This window comes from Diabrotica virgifera, chromosome 1 (genome assembly GCF_917563875.1).
Source record: "Diabrotica virgifera virgifera chromosome 1, PGI_DIABVI_V3a".
NCBI classification, from domain to species: domain Eukaryota; kingdom Metazoa; phylum Arthropoda; class Insecta; order Coleoptera; family Chrysomelidae; genus Diabrotica; species Diabrotica virgifera.
Window position 1 is genome coordinate 141,745,545 of NC_065443.1, and position 25,425 is coordinate 141,770,969.

At 34.5% G+C, this 25,425-nt stretch overlaps 1 protein-coding gene across 5 annotated transcripts in view; it reads right to left on the reverse strand.

Annotated features, from left to right (window-relative positions):
• LOC114326365 (antichymotrypsin-2) overlaps nt 1-25,425 on the reverse strand; it is a 211,168-nt gene that overhangs the window by 13,742 nt on the left and 172,001 nt on the right. The window contains exon 4 of one of the 5 annotated variants that reach the window (XM_028274713.2): nt 19,749-21,110. The exons of the other annotated variants lie outside the window; for them this stretch is intronic. Coding sequence (XP_028130514.1) covers nt 20,956-21,110 — 155 coding nt within the window. The 3' untranslated portion in view covers nt 19,749-20,955. Of the gene's footprint in view, nt 1-19,748; nt 21,111-25,425 lie in introns of those variants that run through there. 5 annotated transcript variants of the gene reach the window in all.

Consider the following 25,425-nt stretch of genomic DNA (forward strand, 5'->3'; position numbering starts at 1 on the left):
GGACTAGAATATGATGCGGCTGTATTTTCGTTTTGCAACGAAATTGAAAATGGTTATTCATTTTTGATAAAAGCTTTTTCCTTTGCATTTCTGTTGCTACTTATATGAATCACTTTTGTAATCACACATCGCAGGTTCAGCCTGAACTGCAGCAATTGTTTTGTCAACACTGCTTTCAAAATCAATAAACACGCTTCTACTTTTTGTCGTGTGAGGAAGTAGGACCAACTAGGAGGAAGTGGGTCCGACTTCCTCATAAAACCAGCACGTGTTCGGTGCAAACTTGAAGCAAAGATGAACACGCATATTTGATAAATTTTTATTCTTCTAACATCAACTTGTCGCATCCGATTAAGCAACTATGGCTTAAAATTTGTTATTAAAATGTCATGTAACCATTTTCTGTTGCTAGTTTCAACTACAACGATCTAGAGTCTAGAGATTAACCTGATGATGGTCTGCTAAGAGCGAAAACATTCGTTAATCTGTGATGTTAAAGTTTTTGTCCAACTTGTATCTTTTTAAGAAAATTTTTTAATAAAATTTATTTACAGGGTGAGGCAGATAAAGGGCCTATTAGAAATATCTCGAGAACTAAAGGTAAGAGAATCATAAAAATTGGAATACAGGGGTTTTGAGGTATGAACTATTTAATGAAAATATTTTGGTCTCTTTGCTACTTCCGGTTATACCGGGAGTTGATTATAACTTCGGTTTTTTAAATGGGACACCCTGTATATTTTTACATTTTTAGATTCTACTCGATGTCTTCTTTCTTAAAATATGAAGTTTTGTAATATTATACAGGGTAGTTTAAAAGATAATTAAGGTTTTTTATAAATTTTGTAGCAAACTTCACACCCTCTAGAATTGTACTGATTTGATATGAAAAACTCCATTTATGTTCAAGTGATTTTTAATACAGTCTATTATTATTAAAAATTAATAATATAGCGAAATGTTTAATTTTAGTATACAGGGTTGGTTGAAACTCGGAATGAGTATTTTCTGAGTTTTCTTAAATGGAACACCCTGTATTTTTGTATTGTAATGAAATGATATTTTATAGTACTTTTTTATTTCTTAAGCATTCCCTATATCTAACCTTTAATTTGTAAATTATTCGTAGTTCTTTAAGCCAAACATTAATTGCAACAAAAATTTCGTGAAATTTTATTAAGTTTGGCGTGAAAATATTTAATCATAAATAATTTTTCGAAAATAAACACATATTAATCTCGACTGACCCTTAATTTATTAATACTGGTTGATATATCAAAATACCTAAGCAGTTAAGATTGTTGGTGTGTTTAATATTAATAAAAACATACAATATTCTATCTAGTTGGCTATGACTTTGACACTAAATATGCTTAAACTAAAATAAGCTTTGCTTAAAGATTCTACTATTTTTGAAGTTCCAGTTGCTTTGCTACCATTAGGCTACGGCTCCACGGGCGGGAAATTGACGCTAGCAGTAGCCGTAAAACGAACTTAAGGTTCCGCGAAACGGATAAGGAATAGCCGAACTGAACCGACTACGCACAAATCCTGTAGTCGGTTCAGTTCGGCTATTCCTCTTCCGTTGCGCGGAATCTTAAGTTCGCTTTACGGCTACTGCTAGCGTCAATTTCTCGCCCGTGGAGCCGTACGCTTACTAATATGAATTTTGCTAATGAGGAACTGATTCAGATGTTTTTTTTTGTTCTAGGATGATAGTAGAACAAATAAAAATGTGCTACTAGCAATAAGAATATATCATCAGCAATTCCATGATAGATGACAACCAAAAAGAGAAACTTTTCAAAATTTACTAGAGCGGTTTCAACGAACTGGACATTTAGACTACGAGAAATCTGATCGAACAAAAACTATGGTGTATTCCACGAATATACGCCTGTCTTGGATTATCGCGACAACGAATATTTTAGTGTGCAACATAAGAAGTGCGAAAATAAGTGGCTCTAATAATTGTTCCAATAAACAACAATGTATTTTGCAATTTACTTTCGTTCTTCATAATTTGCACAGTAAAATATTCGTTGTCGCGATAATCCAAGACAGGCGTATGTTCGTGGAACAGGGTATATTGTAAATGATTAAAATGAATTAAATGTTAGTGTCACTGAGAATCTGCATATTAGTATGAACGTTCTCGTAATCTAAGTGTATATGGTTTGTTTTGAATGATTTAAGGATCATTCTAGATTAACATGTATTTATTTTCAAAAAATTATTTATGATTTAATATTTTCACGGCAATCCTAGTAAAATTTCACGTAATTTTTGTTGCAATTAATGTTTGGCTTAAAGAACTACGAATAACTTACAAATTAAAGCAGTTAGGTATAGGGAATGCTTAAGAAATAAAAAAGTACTATAAAATATCATTTCATTACAATACTAAAATACAGGGTGTTCTATTTAAGAAAACTCAGAAAATGATCATTCCGAGTTTCGACCCACCCTGTATACTAAAATTAAACATTTCGCTATGTTAATAATTTTTAATAATAACAGACTGTATTAAAAATCATTTGAACATAAATGGAGTTTTTAATAGCAAATCAGTACAATTCTACAGGGTGTGAAGTTTGCTACAAAATTTATAAAAACTGTAATTATCTTTTAAACTACCCTGTATAATATTACAAAACCTCATATTTTAAGAAAGAAGATATCGAGCAGAATCCTTACTTACTTAAGCCGTCCTCTTGTACCTTACGGTGTCGAGGTAAGTGGAGAAATCAGACGTCTCCATGCCTTTCGGTCAGTAGCTAGTCTTTCTGCTTCTCTCCACCCAATATTCCTTTTTACGCAAGCCTTTCCAATATCTGCGTTCCACGTTCTTGCTGGCCTGCCTCTTCTTCGTTTGTTGTCGGATGCCGCTTTCCATACCCTCTTTACAGTTCTACCTTCACCCATTCTCGTCATATGTCCGAACCATGATAACTGTTTCGTTTCAAGTCTGTCTAAGGTCCTTCCAATACCGCACCTTTCACGTATGTCTTCATTTCTTATACGATCACGTCTGGTCACCCCGGATACCGCACGTAAATATCGCATTTCGCATGCTTGAATTTTACTACGGATGTTGTCATTCATTGTCCACGTTTCACTACCGTAGAGTAGCACCGGCTCGTATACAGTTTGGAACACTGCTGTTTATTTCTAGTTCTGTAGCAGAATCCAAAAATGTAAAAATATACAGGGTGTCCCATTTAAAAAACCGAAGTTACAATCAACTTCCGGTATAACCGGAAGTAGCAAAGAGACCAAAATATTTTCATTAAATAGTTCATACCTCAAAACCCCTGTATTCCAATTTTCATAATTCTCTTACCTTTAGTTCTCGAGATATTTCTAATAGGCCCTTTATCTGCCTCACCCTATATACCAGCTACAAAAGGTAGTCTTTTTTACTTCTACAGTAGTTCAGTTATTGTGAAATAACAACATATTTCTTGTTTCGAATGTGCAGTTAATCTCTGATGAAGCTTTAAAGGATACCACACACATCTTATATAAAATATAATGTTACTCAAATGCAATACAACTTACATGAATAGATTAGTTTCGAAATTACAATCATTTCATATCATTACGCCAACTCTGGATTTTGATTAACAGCGGCGCAAATTGTAATTGACGTTTATGGAATCACATTTTTTAAGTCCGTAAAACTGTCATTCATAAATTGATACTATCAGTCTAGAGGATATTGAAAACAGCTTATTCAGCGTGAGTTAAGCCGATTTGAGGAACTATATACTTTGGTACAAGTACGACTGACCAAATTATACCTACTTTGTTATCTATAAGATAAGAGTAAACCTCTGTCTTAATAAGTACCTGAAAGATTTATGAAGTGGCGATTCACATAATCTCTTTTCTCTCTGTAACTCATGTACATACCCATTTGATTTTAGATTTATTTATATAAATTTGCCTTTATTAATCAAACTTTAGAGATAACGCAATGATATGAAATTATTGAAATTTCGAGACGAATTTATTGATGTAAATTTTATTAAATTTAAGTGACATTATATTTACCATAAGGTGTGTGTGGTGTCCTTTCTTTAAAATATACAACAGATCTTTTGCAATCTTAAAACAATTCTTTCTACTTGGTGAAAACGTTATGGTCACAAATCCGTTGCTCTACATCCGCTGCTTTTAATAATTATGTATTTAACACTAATTCATATTAAAAATTAGTAAGTAGGTCTCCATGCATTGAGCGTAGGCGCAAAATTTCGGGCCAATGCTTTTTATATACCTTCACTTATTTTTTTTCGAATTCTGAGAAAACTAATAAGTATTTTTGAAAAATTTAAACGAAGAATGAAAGATTACATTATTACCGACGGCCAAAGGTCCCTGAAAACTTCTAAAATGTTTATTTTAATAAGTTACAGGGGCGGAAAAAAAAAAGAAAATTTAGTGATTTTTAATTTTAAATATCTCGTTCAAAAGAAACTTTTAGTTTATTCCAAGGGACCTTTGGCCTTAGGTAATAATATAATCTTTCATTCTGCGTTTAAATGTTTCAAAAATACTTATTAGCTTTTTTACGATTCGAATTTTCAGGATTCGAAAAAAATGAATTCATTTAAAAAGTATTGGCCCGAAATTTTGCGCCTACGCTCTGTAAAAATTTGGTGGCATTTCCAGTACACAATTCTGTATTTAAGAAAAACAACAAGTTATTAACCTTAATATTATTACAATCCAAATATAGGTTTAGAAGCTTTTACAGGACATTTAAACAATATAATATCGTACATATCATGTATTCTATACTTTATGATAACAACGAACGGATGATCTATTTGAAAATCCTCGTAGTTCCACGATTCACATTGTCGTTTTCTATTTATTGTATCTAAAATTAATATAAAGCTAATATGTAGTATTCAATTATGTACATAAATTTTATAACGGATGACACAAATACACATAACCAAACTTATATGGAATCACCATGTATTTCAAAGCAATATTTATTTCTTCTGACAAAACTTGATATTGTTGCGAAGAATACAGGTTTTTATTGAAAATAAACAAATCGATAAGACAATCAGATAGTACCTACAGCTCGGTACGGTATAGGTTATTTGATCGAGTTGCAAATTGAACGAAAATAAATAAACTAACTTTTGCTGCCAAAAACGAAAATATTTCTCATGTGGGGTTACAGAACTTATAACGGGGAAAGATTATTGGTCTCGTAGAACAAATAATGTTCTCAGAGGGACATAGCTATAGAGCTAGGCGTAACACAGGGCGTTCCGTTGTGTTCAAAACATATGCTAGGTAACAGGAACTAGGAAAGCTCAAAAATAAAGCAAGGGAAAGTCGCCAAAAAGTAATAACGGCTCGCCACGATTGTTTAATTGTCCAATCAGCTGGAAGACACCCAATCATTTCTCACCTGCAGCTCCAAAGACAGCTTTTGGAAGTTACAGGTGTAACTGTTTCAATTGAAACGATATGAAGAAGAGTTCGTGCAAAGAAGTATACACCACGATATAGTTATAGGTTCCCGAGTTATCCAGGCAGCACAAGATTGATCGCCTAAATTGGTGTCTTTACCACCAAAACTGTAACATTGGGAATTGATAAAATGTGCTATTTTCAGAAAAGTCAGGATTTGTGTAAAATCAGATGACCCACGAAATCGTGTACTTAGAGGTCGAGGAAGACAAGCAAGAACGAAAACTGTCAGATCTGTTCACAAATATACAAGGGGAAGTGTAATGTTCTGGAGAGGAATTGTGATCCGAAAAAAACTCCTTTAATTTTTCATCAAATCAACTATAACTGCTCACAGGTATGTTGATAATCTGTAGTTAGGCTCTGGAGAGGTGCAACAGGAGAAAATTTAATTTTCATGCATGATAATGGACCTCCACATACCATTAGAGTGAGTAGATACATCATTGAAGCAGAAGGTATCCCTTGCTTGGAGTGGTCTGCTTGCTCACCCGAGCTTAACCCTATAGAGTATGTGTGGGATATGCTTAAAAGAAAACTTAGAGCTCGCCGGAATAATCCACAAAACACCGCAAGGCTAGTACAAGCTGCTCTTGAAGGATGGAGCAACCTACCACAAAAAAATGTTGATAATTTGAGTAGGAGCGTGCCACGCAAACGGAAGCTTGCATAAGGACTAGAGGTGATAACACTGACTGACCAAAAAATAAAACAAAAAAAAAATAAAAACAATTTAAACATTATTCGTTTTACATTGAAATTTTTTATGCTATTCACCTTAAAACAACTAGTTTCAATTTGTTTGTTAAATACATTATGGTTTTATTTAATTGTTATGTATTTGTTATTAAATTGCTTTAAAATAAATATTGTTTGACTTCGTGTGTTCGGTTTTTTTAAATTCGCACGAAATAATAAGAAATATCAGATGATTCCATTTAAGTTTGGTTGTGTGTATATGGTGTACATACAATTTGTGACGAATTGGCTCAAAATGAAATGGGTAATATTCTGACAGTTCTCTTAGGTTACGTTCACTCCGGAGACCATCGCATGGTATCCTAGCCTAGAGCATAGTATCCTACTCTTCATATTCGTGAATTCTGGCATTCAAAATAATGCATTTATTTTACATAGCGATCGATAATATGGTGCGTTCGCGGGTACAGTTGACAATAATACCGTTAATAGATAAATATACAAGGTATATTTACTTTTAATTAATATTAATAACTAATTATTAAATTATACTAGGTAAATATACCTTGTATATTTATCTATTAACGATATTATTTATATCATTTTAAAGTGCGCATGCGTTTTGCTGCTAATTTGTCGCCAACAGGCACCCGCGAACGCACTTAATATAGTTTCGATCGCCAGGTAAAATAAATGCATTATTTTATATGCGAGAATTCACGAATATGAAGAGTAGGGTACTATGCTCTAGGCTAGGATACCATGCGATGGTCTCCGTAGTGAACGTAATTTAAGGATATCATCAAAGAAAGAAGCTTCAAAGAAGTTCTGTCTATCAAGTCTTGTAAGACCTTTCACTCTGCTGAGAAATCTTATTTCGCTAGTTTTCACATCCATATCAGTGTGGTTATTGTCTTATATATCATGCTGCTATATGGAAAATTTTAGAGCTAAGAAACATTCCCCATAAAATACTTTCCATTATAAAGTCACTGTACACTGAGGCGACGTGCAGCGTGACACACAATGGGGTCAACAGTGACGAATTTGACGTCCTTACTGGAGTCAGACAGGGATGTGTGCTTTCTCCGTTTCTGTTTAACATAGCTCTGGACTATGTTCTCTCCAAACTAGATTTCGACACAAAAGGGATACAATGGACGTTAACCACACGCCTAAGTGATCTGGAATACGCCGACGATATCTGCCTGTTAGGACAAAGGTTCCAGGATGTGGCCGACCAATTGGAAACACTATCCACTGAGGCCAATAAAATAGGTTTAAAAATCAATATTGGTAAAACCAAGTCGATGAGAATAAATGCAAGGAACAACACGCTATTTAATATCGACAACAAGCAGATTGAAAATGTCGAGAACTTCACGTACCTTGGAAGTGTCATAACAGAAAGCGGAGGTACAGAAGACGATATTCGTATGAGGATACGAAAAGCTCAACAAGCTTTCAGCATGCTTAACCCTGTTTGGAGGTCTGAAGAATATACTACGAGGACAAAGATCCGAATATTCCAGTCAAATGTTATGTCTGTTCTACTCTATGGATGTGAAACCTGGAAAGTGACAAAATACCTTACAGACAAATTGCAGGTTTTTGTTAACAAATGTCTACGAAGAATTGTTCGTATTTTCTGGCCAAACACCATCAGAAACGAAGATCTGCTACACCTGACCCAACAAAAGAGGGTAGAAAATGAAATAAAATACAGAAAGTGGGGGTGGATAGGTCACACACTCCGAAAAGATAGTTCCAGTATTGCAAAAAATGCCCTAGAGTGGAATCCCCAAGGAAAGAGAAAAAGAGGTCGCCCAGCACAAACTTGGAGAAGATCCATCATGGACGAGATAAGAAGTCAAGGAAAGTCTTGGAATGAGGTGAAGGCCCTAGCGCAAAATAGAACCCGATGGCGCGTTTTCACTGAAGCTCTATGCTCCACTTAGGAGTTCGAGAACATTATATATATATATATATATATATATATATATATATATATATATATATATATATATATATATATATTGTCTTATACAATTTTAATACGGTGTTACCTTTTTGGCTGGAAAGCATCATCATCATCATCATCATCACCCTCAGTGGCATTACAGCTCTTTATGAACCAAAGCCTTCTTCAGAACAATCCTCCATTCGCCCCTGTCTCTGGCCACTCTTCTCCATGCTTTAATTCCAATAGATTTTAAATCATTTTCTAGGTTGTCTTGGTACCTAAGTCTCGCTCTTCCTCTTGCTCGTTGTCCTATCGGCTCTCTTCGGTCAAAAACTTTTCTGACTATGGCATCTTCCTCTCGTCTGATTACATGACCTATCCATCTAACTAAGGCGTGCTACCTTAATGAATTTTACAACGCCAGGTTTTCCAAAACTTCTATATAACTCAAAGTTGTAACGCCTGTGCCGCAAACCTTGTTCTTTTATGCCACCTATAGTCGCCTTAGGATTTTTCGCTTAAAACGTTTGAGCGGTTCTTGGTCATTCTGTGTAAGTGACCAAGTTTCTGAACCATATGTTAGCACTGGTCTTATTAGTGTTTTGTAAACAGTCAATTAATTTTTCTAGGTATTTTTGAGGGCATCTGTTTTCAGCCATACTAACACTTATTGGCGAGCACTATTATTCTTTTAATTTCTTTGCCGACATTGTTATCTTAGCAGCGAGCCTAAGTATATGAAAGTGTCGACACCTTCCAGTTCTAGGTAGTCAATTGTTATTCTTGTAGGTGTCGGGTTGCTTGACCTAGTGCAACACATATATTTGGTCTTTTGAACATTTATATTTAGTCCCATTCTCTGTGCAGATGTTCTTAACGACCGAATTGCTTCAGTCAGAGATTCTGTGGACCTACTTATGATGTCTATGTCATCTGCCTTTTCGACAATTTGTACAGATTTGATAAAGATAGTACCATTCGTATTAATCTGGGACTCTCGAATTATTTTTCTAATGTCAGGTTAAATAAGAGACGATAGTCCATCACCCTGTCTTAGTTCATTTTTGCAATGGAAGGGTCTTGAGAAATCGTTTTGGATTTTTACTATGTTCTCTGCTCCTGTGAGTGTAAGTTCAGCTAATTGGACAAGATGAAGCGGTATTTGAAATTCTAGCATAGCAAGTAGAAGTTTACCTCTATTAATTGAGTCATATGCGGCTTTGAAGTCCACGAATATATGGTGAGTGTCGACGCCGAACTCTAGGTTTTTTTCAAGGATCTGCTTCACTGTAAATATCTGGTCCGTTGTTGATTTATTAGGACGGAAACTGCACTGATATCCTCCCACTATTTGTTCGGCGTAGGGGAGGAATCTTTTGTACAATACGTTGACAACACTTTATATGCCATATTAAGTAGAGTGATGCCTCTATAATTATCATACACCATCATGTCCCCTTTTTGTGTAGAGGACACAGTACACCCAATAGTAACTTCCAGTCTGTGGGCGTTTCTTTCTGTTGCCAGATTGCAGTTAGAGCCTCCATACACGGACAGATTAATGCAGTCGGTGTCGACAGCTTAAAGCTGCAAAGTTACAAGCTGTCAGCACCGACTGCTTCAAGCTGGCCGTGTATGGCGGGTCTCAGCTTTAATTCCACAAACACTCCTTTGTTTTCGTTCCGTTTATCAATAATTCGTCATCAAAATTTTCCAACTTCATTTTGAACGGTACGACAGTGATCGATAAAGAACCAAAACAGGAATGATGCGAATGATGTGGCGTCTGCAGTCGAGAGGGGTATGTACAGGAAGAGAGAAAGTGGAGGTAGGTAAACCGCAGTTAAGCTGACCGTGTATGGCGAGTTCGGCAGCTCCAAGCTGCTCCAAGCTGCCGGCAGCACGCCAAGACTCGACCGCACGTCGACTGCATTTTTGCCGCCGAATGGCTCGAAAGCTACGTGTATGGCGAACATACAATTCTGTTTAGAAATTGCAAGCAGCGGCGACCGCAAATTTGCAGCTTTAAGTTGTCGACACCGACTGCATCAAGCTGCCCGGGTATGGAGGCTCTAAGATACTCCATACACGGGAATTTGTTATGCATGTGTTTAAAGAGGGTGTCACCGCCGTTTTTAAAAAGTTACGCAGGGAGATTATCCGAACCGGAGGCTTTATTATTTTTCAGTGTTAAGATGACTTCTCTTATTTCTTTCTAATTTCTCTAATGCCTGGAAAGCATCCTTGCCTTAAAATATGACTCAAGTAAACGTTTACAAAAGGCAAGTAACTTGTAGCAGGTAATCTGCCCACTTTACTTGCTTTATTACTGGCTTCATGTATACTGGCCTTAAAGGTTTCTGCTCTGTATGTGAGAATTGGTAGAACGCACTGGTTGAAAGCTTTCCTTTTTAAATGGATTGGGACATTTATTTTAAATATGTACGTCTCTCCTTTTTCGGAATGTGCTTAACCTAAACTTACTCTTCTGAGTAGCTCGCATTAGGGCCGATTTATGTTAGGACGGGCCGTGCACGATACGTGCCGTAGAACAATAGAAAGCAGTCCCAAATAGTCCTCAGCACTTCCCGGTGTCACCACGTTCCGTTGTATGATAATCTAGCCAATGCTTTTCATAGCAGACGATTCTTTAACGTGGCCCGTAATATAGCCGTCCATGTCCCCGTCCTAACATAAATCCGACTTTAACCTTAGGTATTTCGTAGCCCAAATACACATTATCTTTCAACAACTTTTGTAAGCGATTTCTCGATTTTTATTAGCTCATTGGGGACGAGATACTTGAAGATGTAGTTAATTTCATATTGATACGCCAAATTCTGAATTGAAATATTTAGTGGAGTCACTGAAGGTGGATATGAGCTATTACCTCCGATTTCGTTGAACCTCCATCGATTTGCATGAAAATTCGTGAGTGGTTAGAGGATATCTCAAGGAACAAAGGTGACATTGTGCCAACTTGCGCTTTTACCCAGGGGGTGGATGCCACCCCTTCTCGGGGATGAAAATTATTTTATTAAAAATAACCCCATAAATCGATAGAGGGACAAATTTCAAGCAAAATTTGTTATAGAAAGTAATTAAAATAAATTAAAACTTTTTAAGTTTTGAAAGATCAAAGATTTTAATTTTTCTTAAGAAAAATGCATGTTTTTAACCAATTTTTCATCAATAACTCAAAAAGTGTAAGTTTTTACAAAAAAATTATTATTATCAAAATTGAAGCTAATAAAAAACGAAATAAATCTCTTACTAGAAAAACCTTTTAATGTTAGCTAAAAGTGAGTTATAGGTAATTGAATGTATATTTTTTTCGGCAAGTAAAAAACTTGTAAGTATTCAAGCTGAAATAACGGGACATTGATGCAGTTTATAACATAAACTTATGAAACATTTGTCGAAGTACTTAAAAATATCTATTAAATGAGCCCCGAACATGTTGATAACGTTAAAATTTATGCTTCAAAATTTTTTCAAAAATTTATCTTTTAAAAATTTTTCCAAAAAATGTTATTGTTTTTTTTTTAATAACTCCGTTCGTGTTTACGATATCAGGTTCATCTAAAAACTGTTTGAGAGTTAATTCCAAGTGCTATTTAAGCACGTTAAACCTAATCTTTTAAACCCCTTACTTTTTTAAAAATAGAAGGATAAATGGCCCCGGTTGCATGAGTACCACAGCAAAATTTAAGATTTAAACGTTTCTATCTCGGTTATTTTGTACCCTATAAAAATAGTAAAACAGGTAAAATATTTGGCACAGAAAAAAATAAAATTTGGTTATATACAGGGTGTAACGAAAATACAGGTCATAAATTTAATCACATATTCTGGGACCAAAAATAGTTTGATTGAACCTAACTTACCTTAGTACAAATGTGCATATAAAAAAAGTTACAACCCTTTGAAGTTACAAAATGAAAATCGATTTTTTCGAATATATCGAAAACTATTAAAGATTTTTTATTGAAAATTTACATATGGCATTTTTATGACAGTAGCATGTTAAGAAAAAATTATGGTGAAATTTGGACACCCTATAAAAATTTTATGGGGGTTTAGTTCCTTTAAACCCCCCAAACTTTTGTGTACGTTCCAATTAAATTGTTATTGTAGTACCATTACTTAAACATAATATTTTTAAAACTTTTTTGGCTCTTAGTACTTTTTCGAAAATTCAGTTTTTATCGAGATATTTTGAATATTTTTCAAATCCACCACATATTTGTATATGGTTAAGTACGATTATGGAGACTTGGTAAAAATATGAAAATTTATGTATGATTTACATTTTTAGGTATATTTTGAACCGTATTAAAAAAGAAGCCATATCTCGATAAAAGTTGCCTTCTTGAAAAAATACAAAGAGACAAAAAAGTTTTAAAAACATTTTGTTTAACTAATGGTATCGCAGTAATAGTTTAATTGGAGCGTACACAAACATTTGGGGGGTTTAAAGGAACAAAACCCCCATAAAATTTTTATGTAAACATATTAAAAAAGAAGCCGCAACTCGATAAAAACTGCCTTATCGAAAAAATACTAAGAGCCAAAAAAGTTTTAAAAATATTGAATTTAACTAACGGTACCACAATAATAATTTAATTGGAACGTACAGAAAAGTTGGGGGGGGGGTTTAAGGGAACAAAACCCCCATAAAATTTTTATGGGGAGCACAAATTCCACTATAATTTTTCTTTAAGATGCTCCTGCCGTAAGAATGCCACATATCCATTTTCAATAAAAAATCTCTAATAGTTTTCGATATATTCGAAAAAATCGATTTTCATTTTGTAACTTCAAAGGGCTATAACTTTTTTTATGTGCATATTTGTACTAAGGTAAGTTAGGTTCATTCGAACTATTTTTGGTCCCAGAATATGTGATTTAATTTATGACCTGTATTTTTGTTACACCCTGTATAATTTTTTACGTATATTGAGTATTTTTGGAGTATTATCAAAAGAATATGAGAATTACAATAATTTTAATAACTATGATTTTTTTAAATTATATCTTTTTCAAAAATATGCATTCTAAACCGGTCAAAATGATCGAAAACATTACTTATGCTAATATAAAGAAGTTCTTGTAAGGATTACTATAAATTTTAATTTTTGTGGAAATGGCGTATGTTTTATTATTCACTTTTTCCTAAAAAATTCGAAACGGTTCCTTTATTTTAATTATAACTTACTTAATTTTGACGCTATTACCTTGTTCTGAAGCTCATTTGATACAATAGGTATTCCGAATTACTTTGACAAATGTTTAGTAGGAATATTTTATGCATTGCATCGTTTTCCCGTTATTTAAGCTTGAATACTTAGATTTGAGTACTCGTCAAAAAAATACACATTGAATTGCCAATAACTCACTTTGAACTAACATTAGTTTAGTTCTATATATGAGGAATGTATTCAATTTTTTATTATCTTCAATTTCAATAACATTTTTTTTTGCAAAAGCTTATAGTTTCTGATTTATACGTGAAAAATCGATTTAAAACATGCATTTTTTTACGAAAAAATAAAATCTTTGGTCTTTAATAACTCAAAAAGTGTTGATTTATTTTAATAACTTTATGTAACAAATTTTCCTTATAATTTGTCCCTCTATCGACTTATGGTATTATTTTTAATAAAATAATTTTCACCCCCGAGAAGGAGTGGTATCCACCCTCAGGGTAAAAGCGCAAGTTGGTATCATGTCACCTTTGTTCCTGAGGTATCCTCTAATTACTTACCAATTTTCATGAAAATCGATGGAGGTTCAACGAAATCGGAGGTGAAAACTTTCAGTGACTGCACTAATTCATTTTTTTATAAGCATCATCTAGTGTTTGTTTGTAAAGGACCAAGGGAAGCTAGTTAAAAGTTTACTGCAGATTTGGTAACCAATTCGCCACTTTGCAATGTGTACATGTACATGTGTATAAAAATATGTGCAACTAAGACAAACTAATTCAGAGCATGTTCCACACAAACCTTTGCCAATGTAGAAAGCTCATATAAATTTCAACAAATATTATACTTTTATAAGTATATATAATTACAAAATAAGTAGGAAGAAGTGCAGGCCCTATTTTTAATACATTTTAAAGTATGTATTAGTGATCAGAAGAAAAAAGATAAGACACTAATAGAAACAAGAACCAGAATAGATGTGTGTGTTTGTATATCTATTAGAAGGGGGATTGAGATATGGACTTAATTTTGATTCGCGTAACACATATTTATTGGTGTTACACGAAGTAAATAATAAGAAATTGAAGAGTCTCAGATGCAGAATCCACCAATTTAATAAAAACTAAAATGGTACATAGTAATTTAAACCTGAGACTTTTCGCGTTGAAAGTTCTTACTGGTACATTCTTAATCTGCGACTTTTTCAATTAATAAGACAGCAGACGACGAATATAGAAAACGAAAGGGAAACGATCACATTCCGCCTTCATCCGTCTAGGAAAAGGACAGCAGAGGAACTTTCAGTACTCAAACCGAGTAAAGGAAATAAAATAATAAATGATATTTTTGCTTGTTTTCGATTCAGAGGGTTGCACACCAGCTAGACAGGCTGTTTCTACCATTTCAGGCGTCTTCAGTAGCTTTTATAGACGCCTGAAATGGTAGAAACAGCCTGCTGGTAGAAAGCAAAACTATCATTTATTATGAAATAATAAGAAGTTGGACTGATACTGATAGAGGAACTGGATCGTTGAGTGACTATAAATAAACCAATATCACCAAGAATAATACGCATACGAATATAGCTGGAAAATATAAAGTTAGATACAATACAGATATGCGCACCTGTAGAGGGAACAGAAGAAAGAAAAGTGAAGATTTTTATGATCTACTACAAAATACAACCGACAAGATAAGAGAAACGAACACCTAATAATTAAAAGGGAAATTTTAACTCGAAGAGTAAGATGAAGTATAAAAAGAGGTACTAAGATACGCAAGTGAAACATGGATAGGACAATCTAAGCATGACAATAAGGTAACTGCAACAGAGATGAAATGACTCAGAAGCATAGCAGGACTAGAAATGAGGAAATACGAACTGGATTAGAACAGGAACTCATAATAAATACTATGGAGAATAACCAGTTAAGTTGGTACGGACACATTTGAAGAAAGCAGAGAGGAAGCCCAAGGAAAACATGGTCCCAAAAAATACTCTAAATAGACAGGAAAAGGAAAAACCGTGAGAGAAATTTAAAAAATTGACCAAGAACCGGAAGGATAGGAGTGAAAAAAAATTGATAGAAGTAATGAAAATTATCACAGATGCCTCTCAGGGAGCATAAAATGTCACCAGCTGAAAGAAGAAAAATTAACACATTTTGACTCCGCAATAGGTGTATATACGTCTAAAAGTAAACATTTGTAGAGGCTGAGTAGATCGCTAACTCAAACTTAACATGAACAAAAAATATCTAGAAGAAGAAATTGTGATAACATCTGATACTTGCATACTTACGAGTAAGCCGGAGATATAGAATGACTATATGAAAATATGAAATGACTATATGAAAACTAAAGTTGTCTAGAAACTGTCTAGAAACTAAATGTCAAGAAAAAAATAAACTAGGTAACTAACCAGGACCTCGATTTTTGACCCTTCGCTTCGTTATCGAACGTATTCGCTTCGTATCTGTTTAGTGTACAGGACCCCGATTTTTGACCCTTCGCTTCGTTATCGATCATTCGCTATCTGTACACTAAACAGATACGAAGCGAATACGTTCGATAACGAAGCGAAGGGTCAAAAATCGAGGTGCAGACCGGGATAAACGATGACGAAGTGACAAATAATGGACTGATATTGTTCTATTTGTTAGATCTCAATAAAAAAAATACTGAAATAAACCGTAAATTAAAAATTAAGGTACAGAGAATATCTAAAACATTTTTAGCTCAACCATTTGAGATTATTACGAAAGCTCCTCTCAGTAAAACTAAATTTTGGAAAGCAATGGATCAATAAAGTAATAAATGCAATCTTGGAAAACAACTATACAAATCAATAAAACAACAAAATATAGAACATTCTTAAACATATATTTAGAAAAAATACTTAAGGAATAGAGACAAACATCTCAAAAAAGAGATGTCAATAATAATATGACTTTTGGTATGGCCAACTAATCATCACAAAAGTAGTGATGTTAAACAATGCGTGTAAATTTATTTACTCCCAGTTTGTGTGAATCATTCTGTATATTTTAGCGTGCTTTACGAAGTCTTTAGCATAATTTAAAGGTGCTGACTTACCTGGCAACTTATGTGTTTTTGATACTAGACACTACGGTATTAAAAACCGAGTTTTATAAACACTAAAGAGTTACGTTATGGCAAGTGTTATTTATTATATGGCTTTACATTATTGTATCAATTAAATTAACTGATTTACACATTTTTTAGATACTACACGAGGAATTTTATTATGTACATGCAATGAGATAAACATTAATTGTATAGAACCATCAAAAAAATCGTAATTGGGGTAGATTGTAAAATCACTTAAAAATTAGAAATGTTGGTAATTTAGTCACCACTAATTTTTGCTGAATGAAGTTACATTCATTTATGACTTGAAATTATCAATGTAAAATTTAGTTATAGTACTACATTTTTAACAATTAGGTTTAAGAAGATTTTGTACAAAATTTCAGTATTCAATTTCTGGATTTATAGTAATTCAAAAAATAGAGTGAATTACTTTTGGAGTAAATTTTGGTAGGATGAAGATATTGAAAAAAATATTGGAAAGAAGAAATAAGAAAAATTTCTATTAATCGAAATCGAACGTTCGTATAGAAAAAGATTCAAAAAGGTCAGAAGATACAAAAAAGTTCGGTCGTCAAAAAACTTGGAAATGTAGGAAAAACCAAATAGTCTAGCAAGCCACTGCGCATCCACTAGGAAAAATATTCCGATTCGGATTTTTTGCACAATCTTACTTAAAAAGGACCCCTTTTAACAAATTTGCATGTTACCAGGACCAAAAGTGGGTCAACAATTTTTAAACATTTTTTTTTTGTTTTTTGGATCATTCCAAACAGAAAAGGTCTTTAGTGACATTTCTCTAAAGTTGATAGTTTTGGACATATAAGCGATTAAAAATTGAAAAATTGCGAAATTGGCCATTTTTAACCCTCAAAAACTATGTGAAAAACTGAAAATTTGAATATTGCCAAGGTAGGTAGATATTCTTTAAACATCGATTGATGAAATCTCTAAGAGTTTTTTGCAATACACTATTCAGAACTCCTTTGTTTTTAATTGCTAATCAAGCGTGCGCGACACTATTTTTCACCGACAGTATGGTGCAAAGGAAAGGAATAAATTCGTTATTTCGTAAACCGGCGACTTTAATGAAAAATCCCGAAACAGATCGATTTTTATTTTTAAGTTATGATATTGTGGCATATATGGTATACTAGTGACGTCATCAATCTGGGCGTGATGATGTAATCGATGATTTTTTTAATCGAGAATAGGGGTCGTGTGCTAGCTCATTTGAAAGGTTCTTCAATTCTCTATTCAGTAATATAAACATTTATATAATTATTTATACAGGGTGTCCTTCTACTTATTTTTTTGTCAAAATTTTTAATTTATTAAAAATTTTTTGGACAGCCTGTATAAATAATTATGTAAATGTTTACATTACTGAATAGAACATTGAAGAACCTTTCAAATGAGCTACCACACGACCCCTATTCTCATTTAAAAAAATCATCGATTACGTCATCACGCCCAGACGGATGACGTCACTAGTATACCATATATGCCACAATATCATAACTTAAAAATAAAAATCGACCTGTTTCGGGTTTTTTCCTTAAAGTCGCCGGTTTACGAAATAACGAATTTATTCCTTTCATTTGCACCATACTGTATACACATGCGACGCCGACGCGACACTGGAAAATAGTGTCGCGCACGCGTGATTAGAAATTAAAAAACAAAGGAGTTTTGAATACTATATTAAAAAAAACTCTTCGGGATTTCATCAATCGATGTTTAAAGAATATCTACCTACCTTGGAAATATTCAAATTTTAAGTTTTTCACACAGTTTTTGAAGGTTAAAAATGGCCGATTTCGCAATTTTTCAATTTTTAATCGCTTATATGTCAAAAACTATCAACTTTAGAGAAAAGTCACTAAAGACCTTTTCTGTTTTAAATGATCCAAAAAACATAAAAAAACTTTGTTCCATGCAAAAAAAATAATTTTAGGAAAAAACAAAAACAAAACGTTTAAAAAATTTTTGACCCACTTTTGGTCCTGGCAACATGCAAATTTGTTAAAAGGGGTCCTTTTTGAGTAAGATTGTGCAAAAAATCCCAATCGGAATATTTTTCCTAGCGGATGCGCAGTGGCTTTCTGGACTAAAAACAACCGAAGCAGATCGAAGGGCATGCAGACTTTTAAGACAGTATGATGAATAATCTCAATGAAACTTTTTGCCTTCAACTTCAAACTTTTGTAAGAGCCTTAGAAAACTTTGTGAACAAAAATGATGATGACAAAATGAAAATTGCAATATTGAACAAAGAAAATGCTTTTTCAAAATACATTTCGAAGAATAAAAAATGATAAATTTGTAATTTGGAAATAGCTGATGGAAATGAGTTCAATTTTGCCACTAAGAGGTCTTTCGGCTCGCTGAATACGAATATGATGACGGCGATGGTCTCCGAGGGACCTAGTGCCCAAGATGGACCTCGTCTTCTGGAGTTTTATGGAAATTTTATAAAAAAAAATTAAAGAAAACTCGTTATTCGGGGGCTTTTGGGGTCGCTGAACACTAATATCATGTTTTCGATGGTCTCCGAGTTATTAGTTGGGGCTTATTTAAAAGAAGCCTCAAGGGGACAATGGCATACATGTCATTCGCCAAATAGAAAACATTTATGGGCAAGTTTTAGGTATAAGTTAATAAAAAATATATCTTTTATGTCATTTCGAGTTCAGTTTCGTTTGCTATGTGTGGATGGGTGTAAAGAAACAACAATATATTAAAACGTTTTTACTTTTGTAGATGCTTTATTTAGTAATTTGTAAAAACTTTGACAGCTATGATTAAACGATAACATAAAATATTATATAAAATATGAATGTTTCTAAATTCTAATTAAACAATAAGTAAACCACAATAGAATTTGTTAAAAAGTACTAAAAATGAAAAAGAAATGCTTTTGTAGTTTAATGTTTAAATGTAGTAGGAGGTAATATTTGCACAAATGCAATTTTAAATTTTAGATTTAATTTTAGAATGCACTATAAAGAAAATTCTGTCGATGAGAAAGATACCATGCGACAAGTCCTAATAGATCGAATTGTAAAAGCATATATTTGACTAAATGGATAGTGGCAACCATTTTAGATCTCTAATGACAGCTTGTAAATACGTAGAAAACAGTTTTTAAGTAGTCAATATTATTCAAAATATATTTTAATAGAATGATTTGACGGACAACCTACTTCTCCCTTCTTTAGATACCCTCCCCACTAGTGAAGTTGACCATCGTTATGACAGATTGTGCATTCCCCATTTCCATTAATCTTTCCTCCTATCATGAGACGTATATACGGTTTTCGATAAATATCTCCTATTTAATGTATTTTAAATACTCCTAAGGGTTGTCTTAGTTTGATGAACCATGCACTTATTGTACTCCTTACTAACATTCACTCGCGCATATACACCAAATTAGAAAAGCACCTGCGTGAAGTTCACTTTGGGTTCAGAGCAAGTTCTAACATAGAGAGCTAGGGATATCAACTTCGATGTGTTTGTATGTTCCATCGATTTTGAGAAGGCATTTAACGAAGTACCACATGGAAAACTAATCGATATCCTACACCCATCAGGAATCGCGGTAAGGATATAAGACTAATATTCAACATATCCCCAACAAAAAGCAACAGTGCGATTCCAAAATGACGTGTGCGAGATCTTCACAGTCGAAAAATGAGTTCGACAAGGATGCATACTGTCACCAGCAAGGTTCAACATATTATACATTAAAAATACATTTAGACAGGCGTTAGATAAATAGCAATATGGTATAACGGTAAATTACCAACTTACAAACAATATTAGATATGCAGAAGATACTGTATTGTAAACAATACGGACTAAAACTTTTTAAGGAGACAAAAATATTAATCATTAGTAAAAACACCAACAGATATTTCCAAGTTACAATAAACGGTACACCGTTAGAAACAGTGGAGAAATTATGCTACCTGGGCTGCAATATTAAGGATATCTGTTATTATCTATGGGAATTCTTAGATGTTACGTCTGTAGTGTCCTCCACTACAGAGTAGAATACCGGTGTCTTACAGAAGATGCCATAAAATAGTTAGAGGCATTCGAAATGTGGTGATACCGACATATTATATGTTAAAGGACTTCTACAGTTAATTTTACAAGGCAAGAATAAGGGAAAGAAATGCACTGGGCGCAGACTATCCTGGGTATATTCAACCTTAGGAAATGGACGGATGTAATGTCAACTGATCAATTTCGAGCTGTAGTAAATAGAGTAAGATGAATCAATGTGGTCACCAACAAAAGACGATCTCTGAGGATTCCCTTCATTTTTATTATTAAGAATTTTTTTGAGTTCATTTTGTACATATCAATTAAATTTTTTATGTTATACTAATTTAACTACAGATAAATTAGAAAAAGTTTAATGCTTTTGGTTTACCTATCGAAAATATGACAATAAATATAAACAATTTAAGAATGTAGTGGCTCTTGAATACGCCCTCTAAAGAAAACAAGTTTTTTATATTCTATTTGCCCTTGGAGTATTATTATAAACGGGTGGTCGGCAATAACCTCAAATTTAATCGGAGGATTTATTAAGAGGCTCTGGTAACGCATCGTTATATCTGGAATAAAAATGGGTTTTTTGTAATAGTTCACAATATCTGAATGAAGATGAATCGATTGTTACAGCACTAAAATTTTTCTTGTATAAAAAATTATTTATAATAAACTAGCATTGGGATCCGTTCCAGGAAGTTATAATCATATGAAATTAAGTAATGTAACGTTCGCCTCTCTAGACTCGCGCCTCTGGCTTGTCAGTTGCCAGCGCTGCGTACACACGTGCTCCCACTACCTACCACTTCCATACATCGTAATACCGGATTTATATTCAGCCCTGTTCGGCAGGGAATTGGACAGGGAAGTGGGCAGCGTGAATGTGTAAATAGCTCAATCGCGCTGCTGCTGGTCATGCTATTGCTATTGCACCTAGGTACATACCCCCAGAGTCGGTTTTCTGTGGCGTAAGTCAAAGGGAGGCAGCGCGAGGACGAGTGGGTATTCACATTCAACTACTCTCTCTCTCACTTGCCGCCGGCAAAGCGTCAAGTGAGTAAGGGAGCAAGACGATGCTGTCATCACATTCCTTTCTTGTGAGTCAAACACCTCACTCGCATCGATATCGTATTTCGGGCAATATTTCCGTCAACGACAGCAGCAGTGGCAATAGCTGAGTATAAATCCGGCATGATGGATCACCGGCAACGATATAAAACGACATTCCCCACAATACGTAGAGGAGTTCTGCCGGAGAATTGATCTGGTATTTTAGCCAAATGGTATTGGCTGAAGGCCAATCGCCTCTGCTAAAGAATTGATTTAGTAGCAGTTCCCAAACCGGGCTCTTAGGTCCGGCGCAAATTGAACCTAAGCGAGACACAACCTGCGCCGGCGAGACGGGCGACCCGTGCTTTTATTTTTCTAGCGCACCGCATGTTGAACCCAATCCGACCCAACCGTTGGCTGGCACTGTGGCGAATAGAGTCAGGCAAAATCAATGCGGGCGTGTAACGGTTACTTTCGATACCGGTTCTCAGTGGTACTGAGTACCTAGTACCTAGGCAACTTTAAATCGATATTTCCGTACTTGTAACGTATTAAATACCTAACACCTCCCTAGTACTCGTAGCGACATGACTTTCGAAAACATCCAATTCGATCATAAGCGGGCGCATAAAAAGATGTCTTACGCTGAATATTTTAGATTTTATTTCTGCACACAATACATATTTAAAATAATATCAGAGTTATTTAATGATCCCTCCGCCACTGATCGGTCATAAAATAACACTATGTACATATTTTGTTTTATAAACAAAACACAAATGTACAATGGCGACAAGTTGTAGATAACATAAATCATTTGTCAACAATAATCTGTAGATCTAAGAAATTATACAACATTTTTATACCTATAGAAAGCCATCATGCATTAATTTGTGACATCCTATTTCCTTTTAATAATTTGTTCTCGTAATGGCATACCTTTGATTATTAATTTGGTATCGCCGTTTATTTAGTCTACTAGTAATAAAGTTATCAGAGTTTAATGATAAAGCAATGTTCACTCGGGGTTTTGATTATATATACTAATATTTTTATTTACTTATCACAATAAATTTAGGTACTTAGGTACCAGTCGTATTCATTTTATTTCCTATTTTTTTTCATACTTCGTCTTTCAATTTCGTCCTCATATAGTCCTAGTGGCTGCTATTATTATACCACGGGATGATCCCGAACGAGTTCAATTAGCTTAGATATGCCTATCTCGCAAACAAAAACAAGTAAAAATAAACAACTGGCAGTGAGTCACGTGTCACACGACCCAAGAAAACTGTACGCCGATGAAAAACAATCCAAAGCGAGACCTGCGAACGCATGAACTGATCGTAGGATGGGTTCAATTTGCGGTCTTTCGCTTATAAGCGCGCTTCAAAAAACTGTCCACGCAGTTCGCCGGTGCAGGTTGTGTCTCGCTTAGGATCAATTTCCGCCGGAGCTTAAAGTATTGATTTAAAGCCAAACCGTCTCGCCGTTGTGGCGATTAAGTATTGATTAATCGTCGTACCGTTCCTTACCGTATCGAGTATTGATTGACCTGTCCCATCTCCAATCCAAAAATATTGATAAAAATTCTTTTAAGAAATGTATTCACATTTAAGTTTATATATTCACATGTTACTAAGTTGCGATTTTAACGACTAAATATTCCAATTGGTTCGTTTGTCCTTACTATAGTTAAACTTGAGAAATATCAATTTGGGGATAACATACTATTGCGAATCTACAATGATTCAGTCAATTTGTACTCTACGAGCTCCCTAGTGGGAAAGTTTTGGGGTAGTTCTGATTTCTTTCATTATATATGGATTTTGGGCTGCTGAATCCGAATATGAGGTTTGCGGACAAAATTTCTTGTCGGAACATTGAAAAAATCGCGAGGAAATCGAAAAATTTCAGCTTTTTTCCGCTTTTTTGCTCAAATCTCGAAAACTATTAACTTTTAGTAAATGGTCTGTTAACAGAAATTAAAGTACTTAAAATTATCTACAAATATCACTATTTACTTTTTTTTTCAGACGAACCGTTCGGTCTAAAGTGCAAGTTGAAAATTGCCAATTTTTAACGGTCTCGGCAAAACCCACTTTTTACATTCCAAAACTTTAGTTTTCATTAGAATGCTGTCATTTGATAAATTTCTCCTAGTTTTCTGTACAAATAATAAATGTTAGTTCATAATATGAATATGGTATGTCTCTTCTCACAGCTTCCATGAATCCATTCCATCCTAAAATACCGAGAATGTCTCTGTGTTTCCCTTAGAGCCACAGAAGATCAGGCACAGATGGAGTCACAGTATTAGTTGAATAGCTCTCTGATTTCCATAAACCTTAGGTGCGGGTTTAGTTTTTAGCCGAGGAATGGATTGGTTAGGAGCTATTGCATGTTTTGGTGCAATACAAGAAATGCCACCCATGACGTAAAAAGTGTGGTATCCGCCGATTGTATGTACGTTAACCCTTTCTCTCCCAACGCTGCATATATATGTTTTTGAAAAAGTGGGTCTGTATTCCCAGCTGCCGTATATATACGTTCAAGGTGTTATTGTCTCAATTTACCAAAGCCAAAAATATGCGTTGCTTATAAAATTTTAGACGCATTGGACTCCCAATGCCGTAGAAATATGTCCGAAAATGTTAGATTATTGTTCTTAAAGCCTCAAAATGTTAGCAAAAAAGACAGGTCATGCGGACCCATTGCCGTATATATTTGTTCACACATTTTAGATATATGCTATATTGTAGCACTGGTGGCAACGCTTACAGGTAGCTGCTAGAAGGTGAAGGGTTTGTAGCCACAGAAAAGACCAGAAAAAAAGAAGCGAATCGAGATACATGTGTGCAAGATGCGGAGTCGGCCTTTGCGTAGTGTCATGTTTTGAGGAGTACCACACAAAAAACACAAAAAAAACTTTTAATGTTAATTTACATTACATTATTTTTTTAAGTTAGTTACATTTTTTCCAGTTGGTTTTGCTCTCTGATGAGTACTTTTGAAAAGAAAACGTTTAAGTTGGTTAAAAGAGACTCATTAAAAACATGTTTTGTTCATTTACTTGTTTATTTATATGCGACGTATATATAAGGCAGTGGAACTCTAAGCATGAAAAAACCTTTGGGATTGAGGGACCAACATGCAAATTAAGGCCTGACATAGAAAGGGTTAAAATAAGCGTTTTCGTACACCTACTGTGTAAAGAACGGCTGGTCAATTTTTTGCGGATCGCCTGCGATTGCTGACACTTCCAGATAAGCAACGCGCTTGCTCAAAGTCTTGTAGCGGCAGTAAGGCCCAGATAGTTGGTCTCACCATGCCTTGCAGGGTTGGCCGTTTGCTCTACAAAAAGTACGGCTCAAGAAAATAGGTTGATGTAGTTTCCTCTTTGGGGTTTTGTTCGTCCTATACAGAAGCTGTTCACCTGGAAGTGTCAGTTCGCAGGCGATCCGCAGAAAATTGACCTGCCGTGCTTTACACAGCAGGTGTACGATAACGCTGATTTTAACGTACATACAATCGACGAGTACCATACTTTTCACGTCATATGTGGCATTTCTTGTATTGCACCAAAACATGCAGTAGCTCCTAAGCAATCCATTCCTCGGATAAAACAGAAACCCGCGCCTGAGGTTTATGGAAGTCAGGGAGCTGTTCAACTAATTCATTTTAAAAGGACAAAACCTCAAGGTTGATAGAAATCAAGATAACAGATCCGAAGGAAATGTTCACACCAACCGAAACTGTGACTCCATCTGTGCCTGATCTTCTGTGGCTCTAAGGGAAAAGCAGAGATATTCCCGGCCTCTTAGGACGGAA